Source organism: Ovis aries, chromosome 3, assembly GCF_016772045.2.
Source record: "Ovis aries strain OAR_USU_Benz2616 breed Rambouillet chromosome 3, ARS-UI_Ramb_v3.0, whole genome shotgun sequence".
In the NCBI taxonomy this organism is placed as follows: Eukaryota; Metazoa; Chordata; class Mammalia; order Artiodactyla; family Bovidae; genus Ovis; species Ovis aries.
This window is the reverse complement of record NC_056056.1, coordinates 164,302,854-164,309,612: the sequence shown is the minus strand read 5'-3', so window position 1 is coordinate 164,309,612 and position 6,759 is coordinate 164,302,854. Positions and strand designations below refer to the sequence as shown.

At 36.0% G+C, this 6,759-nt stretch overlaps 1 protein-coding gene across 2 annotated transcripts; it reads right to left on the bottom strand.

Annotated features, from left to right (window-relative positions):
• Positions 1 to 1,940: 1,940 nt before the first annotated feature.
• LOC101117235 (olfactory receptor 6C70-like) lies at positions 1,941 to 5,790 on the bottom strand. 2 transcript variants are annotated; one of them, XM_027965820.2, is made up of 2 exons: positions 4,874 to 5,790; positions 1,941 to 2,067 (listed from the first exon to the last, which is right to left on the bottom strand). In XM_027965820.2, exons 1-2 carry the CDS (start codon positions 5,788 to 5,790, stop codon positions 2,019 to 2,021), a joined length of 966 nt encoding a protein of 321 aa, XP_027821621.1. In that variant the 3' UTR covers positions 1,941 to 2,018. The 2 variants fall into 2 exon arrangements, with proteins under 2 accessions (XP_027821621.1, XP_004006664.1); XM_004006615.1 differs by lacking the exon at positions 1,941 to 2,067 and having other exon boundaries at positions 4,852 to 5,790.
• Positions 5,791 to 6,759: the final 969 nt, after the last annotated feature.

The window sequence follows — 6,759 nt, the reverse complement described above, 5'->3', positions numbered from 1 at the left end:
GGCAACTGAGTGATTTTAAAAGATATCAGAGATAGCCTAAACAAAAGAAATAGTTGCAAAAGCAAGTAAATATTGGAATTATGATCAAGGGGACAATTGAAGATAATATTGCTGAATTTGATAACTAGTATTTGAAGCAAGTAACAGTGTGCTTGTCAATAAATAGATAAATAAAAAGGGAAGAAAGAAGGAATGGAGAAAGAAAGAAAACCTTCCCTGATAATACATTCACTTTTTCATTATTTTCATTGAAAGCAAATAATTACTTCTACTGACTAAGGAACAAAAAAAAAAAAAAACTGTTTTAAAAATTTGAAAAAATGTGCCTAATATTAAATGAAAACCTCAGAAATGATTTATCTTTAATTGTAAAGTGGGCTTTGAAATTACCAATATTCTGTTTTGTTGTTGTTTCTTTGAGGGTTTTATTTTATTTTATTTTTTAAATTTTATTTTTTTACTTTACAATACTGTATTGGTTTTGCCATACATTGACCAATATTCTTTTAAATTATTTCTATTGGCATAATTCTGCCTTTACCAATCCCATAAATATGTTTCAGTTATATTAAAATGTAGACAGAAGAATACTTAGTAAATTAACCAATACATTACAGGTAGCAAACAGTGGAGTCTGGATTTTAATTTCAAGTCATGTTTAATCTGCTATAGTACATTACCTATCAAGCAGCAATGTGGTTTTGGTGGAGCAGGGACAGGAAAAGACATTGTAATTGAAAGATAAATGAAAGTAATTGAAAGACACTGTAATTGAAAGTATACACACCAGCTAGTAGGAGAGATCTTTACCTGTGATAATACACTCTTAAATTATCAATATGCCAAATTATCTCGGTTAAATTTCTTTATTGATGTCAAAGAAAAACTGCTGTCTAAATATTTCAGAATTTATGTAATAGACTTTACATAGCATGATCTTATTGCAGCATATTAAGGAATTTATGTTTTGATAAGAAGGAACACAAGATAAAATTGAGTTATCATCTCTCTGCAACTTTGAAACATAAATCATCAACATGACCTCATGAACCATACAACAGAGAGTTCTTAGGTACTAAAATCACTATGAGAAATATCTGAATAAACAAATCTGCACAAGAGACTCTGAAGTAGTCATTATTGAAAGCAGAGTAATTATGTGACACTTAGAAATGTGCAGCTAATAATTTAATAAATGATGAATATAATTATCTATTATATATAATTGCAAAAGAGACAAATAATTTTAATTACATAATTTAGATTATGTCCTATAAATGCTGTATGTTAAAACAAGAACAAGTTCAGGACATCAATATGTAAAATTCAGAAAGTATAGGAGTAGGAGCCATAAGTTGCTCCAATTTCTTTATATGTGGAATTTTAAGTGTCACACATGCAGTGCATGCTCAGTCACGTCTAACTCTTTGCAATCCCATGGGCTCTACCACCAAGATTCTCTGTCCATGGGATTCTCCAGGCAAGAATACAAGAGTACGTTGCCATTTCTTCTTCCAGGAGATCTGCCCCAACCAGGGATCGAACCTGCATCTCCTAAATCGCAGGCGTTCTTTACTGCTGAGCCATCTGGGAAGCCCATCAAAACAATGATAATCAGTAATTAATATTTGAGCTACTGAGATTTTATTGTGTTGAAAAGTAGCATCCTTTTTTTTTAATATAAATTTATTTATTTTAATTGTAGGTTAATTACTTTTCAATATTGTATTGGTTTTGCCATACATCAACATGAATCTGCCACAGGTATACACATATTCCCCATCCTGAACCCCCCTCCCACTTCTCTCCCCATACCATCCCTCTGGGTTGTCTGTGGGAGAGGGCGAGGGTGGGATGATTTGTGAGAATGGCATTGAAACGTGTATAATATCATATATGAAACAAGTAGCATCCTTTTAAAATGGAGGTGAAAGAAGTGAAATGGTGCAGCAGTGTAGTTTGCGAGAAAGAAACCTAAGAAAGCTGAATACAGAGAAGGTCCATTTGGTTAGGATTGCTTAGTAGCACTGTTTTTTGTTTTTTTGGTTTTTTTTTTTTTGGTGTAATGTTTCCCTAATTGTTTGGGATGTCTGTGTCCTTTGTTGATGTCTGTACATTTGAAGAAGTGGGCACCACTTCCAAGCTTTACAGACTGGCTTTAAGAGGGAAAGCCCATCACCACCCAGCCCTCCCAGAGGTTCTGGGCTCACCATCTAGTAGACTTCATGGATAACCTTGATGCTGAAGTCCAGTACCACTTATTGAAAAGAGTATTGTCGGCCGAAAAAATAATGCACAACATGAGAGTTGTGAGTTGTTTCATTTGGGGCATAATGAGGGCTATAGCCTGGGAGACAGCATTACAGGTAGCACTGAGAAACTGACCTCACTGTGGACTCCAGCATCAGGGTCACACAGCTACCTCCTATGCCAGGCTGGGCCCATGGCCCAAAGCTCTAGGCCTGCTCCAACACCACCAGCCCATGTGGGTCCAAGATCCAGATTTGCCCTGGTGTAATGTTCCCCACAGACTTAGGCTGAAGGTCCACCCCCATGTACCCAGGCTCCAGAACCAATACCACAGTTTAAGACCAGGCATGCTTCCAGAGACACAGGTGCCAGACCACCCTAGTGGACCCCAACACCAGGCTGGTCCCCACAGGCTCCAGAGCAGGTCCATCCCTGGGCATCAGGCTCAACACAGCATCCCACCACCTCTTGCAGACTCAGGCTCATGCTCCATCCTGTACCAGATCATCCTTGGGCACCTGAGTGCCAGAACTGCCATAATGAATTCAAATGTCAGACCTGCCCCAGTGGACCCAAGCTCCAGGCACACGCCTGCAGACACAGGCACCAGGTCAGCCCTGGTGGACCTAGGCAGCAGGCCTACTTTATGGGAATGGAAATTAAATGGTAATGGAATAGAAATAGTAATGGTAATGGAAATTAAAACAGAAATAAACAAATGGGATCCAGATAAACTTAGAAGATTTGCACAGCAAAGGAAACAATAGAGACAAGGAAAAGAAAGCCAGTAGAATGGGAGGAAATATTTGCAAATAATGTGACTAACAAAGGATTAATTTCCAAAAATATATAAATAGGTCACACAGCTCACTATCTAAGAAACAAACAACCCAGTCAGAAAATGGGCAGAAGTTCTAAATAGATATTAATCCAAAGAAGACATACAGGTGGCTAAAAGGCACATGAAAAAATGTTGAAAATACTGATTAATAGAGAAATACAAATCAAAACTACAACGAGGTACCACCTCATACTAGTCACTATGGCCATCATCAAAATATCTACAAACAATAAATGCTGGAGAGGGTGTGGAGAGAAGAGAACACTCCTACATTGTTGATGGAAATGTAAGTTGATGCAGTCAATGAAAAACAGTATGAAGGTTTCTAAAAAACTAAAAATGGAACTAATGTATGGATCAGCAATCCTACTTCTGGGGACATACCCAGAGTAAACTAAAATTTGAAAAGACACATGCACCCCAAAATTCATTTCAACACTATTTACAACAGCCCTTACATGGAAGCAAACTAAACGCTCATCAGCAAATGACTAGATTTTAAAAAGTGTGGTACATATACATACAATGAAATATTATTCAACCATCAAGAAAGAATGAAATAATACCATTTGCAGCAGCATGAATGGACCCAGGGATTATCACAAGGAGTGAAGTAAGCCAGACAGAGAAAGACAAGCATCATATGACTTGGCTCAAGTGGTAAAAATCTACCTGCAACGCAGGAGACAGAGGAGATGCAGGTTTGATTTCCCAGTTCAGGAAAATGTCCTAGAGTAGGAAATGGCAACACGCTGCAGTATTCTTGCTTGAAAATCGAGTGCACAGAGGAGCCTGGTGGGCTACAGTCCACAGAGGCACAGAGAGTCAGACACAACTGAGCATGCAGTCATGACCCACAATTGCTTATATGCAGATTTTGAAAAAATGATACAAATTAACTTACTTACAAAACAGAAGTAAACTCACAGACACAAAAAACAAACTTATAGTAACCAAAGAGAAAAGGAGGGGTAAATTAGCAGTTTGTGATAACATATGCAACTACTATAATAAAAATATATAACCAACAATGACCTACTGAACAGCACAGGAAACTGTGTGCAATACTTTAAAATAACCTACAAGGGAAAGAGGCTGAAAAAAAAGAACATATGTAACTTAATCATTTTGTGGTACACCTGAAACTAATACGTTATAAATCAACCATGCTTCAGTCTAAAAATAGGAAATCATTCTTGTTTACTAAGCTGACAAAAATTTTAAAATTGATTAAAAAAACACTTTACAAAATAATACTCTACATTACACTTTTAAAGAATAAGGTCTCTTGGAGCTTCTTTTTTTTATTTTTCAAATGTAAATTTATTTTAATTGGAGGTTAATTACTTTACAATATTGTATTGGTTTTGCTTCTTAAGCATATTTAATAATTTAGTTTAAGAATTTTTAAAACTATGGCTTTTAAATGAATCATGGAACATTCATTTAAATTACTTAAAAAATACAATACTCCAAAAACTTATATTCCATAATACAACCAAATCCTTCCATTCATTTTATTCTAAAATGCTATTAGAGAAAATAAATTTTGCAATTTTATGTTTCTAACATAGGAATACTTCATTTTAGAGAACAGAAAGTTAACTTCAGATATATAGAATGGAAACGGTTTCTAAGCTCAGGTAAGCACAAGTGATATAATAAATTAAATATTAGAGATCAATTCTTGTACTAGAAGCATCAAAAGAGCTTTTGTTCAATGCTTTATGCTTTCATGTTGATTATTTCAATAAACAGTATTACTTGTCTGAAGCAGCAAATATCTTTCTAAATACATCTCTGAAGGCTTGTTTAACTTGCTGGTTCCTCAGAGTATAAATGAATGGGTTCAACAAAGGGGCAACTGAAGTATTTAATACAGCCACTCCTTTGTTTAAAGTGATCCTTTCATTTGCTGAGGGCTTTATGTAGATGAATATACAACTACCATAAGTGATGGTTACAACAATCATGTGAGAAGAGCAGGTAGAAAAGGCTTTTTTCTTTTGTTGGGCTGAAGGGAATTTTAGAATTGTCTTGATGATGTAAGAGTAAGAAAGAATTACCAATAGCAATGTGACCATGAGGATTATCACAGCTAAGAAAAATTCAATCATTTCTAGTAAATGTGTATCTGAGCAAGAAAGTTGTAGGATAGGAGAAATATCACAAATGAAATGATCAATGACATTTGAATCACAGAAATCCAGGTGAAGAACCAAAATCAGTGGAGGGAAAATAACCAAGAATCCAGTTGCCCAAGAACTGAGTACCAGCTGATGACAGATTGTGCTGCTCATGATGGATGTATAATGCAAAGGCTTGCAAATGGCAACATAGCGGTCATAGGACATAGCCGCCAGAAGGAAAAATTCTGTAACTCCCAAGAATATGTAAAAAAATAACTGAGACATGCAACCAATATAAGAAATGGTCTTTTCTCTGTTTACAGTGGTGATTAGGAATCTGGGGATGCAAGCACTTGTGAATGAAATTTCCAGGAAAGAGAAATTACGGAGGAAGAAATACATTGGGGTCTTGAGATGGGAATCCACCAGAGTGAGGGCAATGATGGTTAAGTTTCCGATCATGCTCAACGTGTAATTTAGAAGCAGAAACAAAAAAATTAAGATCTGTAACTGGGAATCATATGTCAGTCCCAGAAGGATAAACTCTGTGTGCCTTGTACGGTTCTTCATTTCTCCTCTGTGATTTCAAACAACTTCTAGTAATAAAAAGTATAAAAATAAGAAACTACAGGAATAGATTTATCTTTAAGATATGATATATTAAAGATACATGTGCACAAACACACCCATTTGCCGGAGTTTGAAGATATGCTCTAGAACTGTGCTGCAAATACTATTATTACCAAAGTCAACTCAGTTTTGGAAATTGACCTATAATATCCATAACAGTTGATATTTTTCACCCTTGTTTACAAATTCCCAGTCAATGGCACCCCACTCCAGTACTCTTGCCTGGAAAATCCCATGGGCGGAGGAGCCTGGTAGGCTGAAGTCCATGGGGTCGCTAAGAGTCGAACACGACTGAGCGACTTCACTTTCAATTTTCACTTTCATGCATTGCAGAAGGAAATAGCAACCCACTCCAGTGTTCTTGCCTGGAGAATCCCAGGGACGGGGGAGCCTGGTGGGCTGCCGTCTATGGGGTCGCACAGAGTCGGACACAACTCAAGCGACTTAGTAGTAGTAGTAGTAGTCAATTACAACTGATTCCAGTTTGTCCATTGTTAAATAAATTAAATAAATCCTTGGTTCAGATTTCAAAAATAATTTATTCATTTTTAATTAACTTCATCAAAATAAAATTATTCCAGTGAACTGAATGAAAACCTACAGTTAAATTCTGATACTTTAGATTTCATATTAAAGGGACATTTGATTCAATCCCAATTAGTCACCTAGAGAAGAGACTTCTCTAGGAACTACTGATGAAGGCATAGAAAGGACAACAAGAGAAAAAGAGAACATAAGTGTGTAGAACCACAGCAAAATAAATACTAGTCGAATCTAGGAAAACTTGAAAATGAATATAAGGCAGATATAATCACATTTACAAAAAATTAACAATGCATTTAGAACTTCAACATTTTGCCACATGTAATGGAGACCAAACAATAAAAGAGAAAACAGAAAAGACAATCA

Bases quoted from the DNA above. Each gene is read 5' to 3' on its own strand.
- LOC101117235 (XM_027965820.2), bottom strand. From the start codon at position 5,790: ATGAAGAACCGTACAAGGCACACAGAGTTTATCCTTCTGGGACTGACA. The intron at 2,068-4,873 runs ATTTGCTGCTTC...AATTAGGGAAAC, and splicing joins AGAGATGTATTTAGAAAGAT to ATTACACCAAAAAAAAAAAA.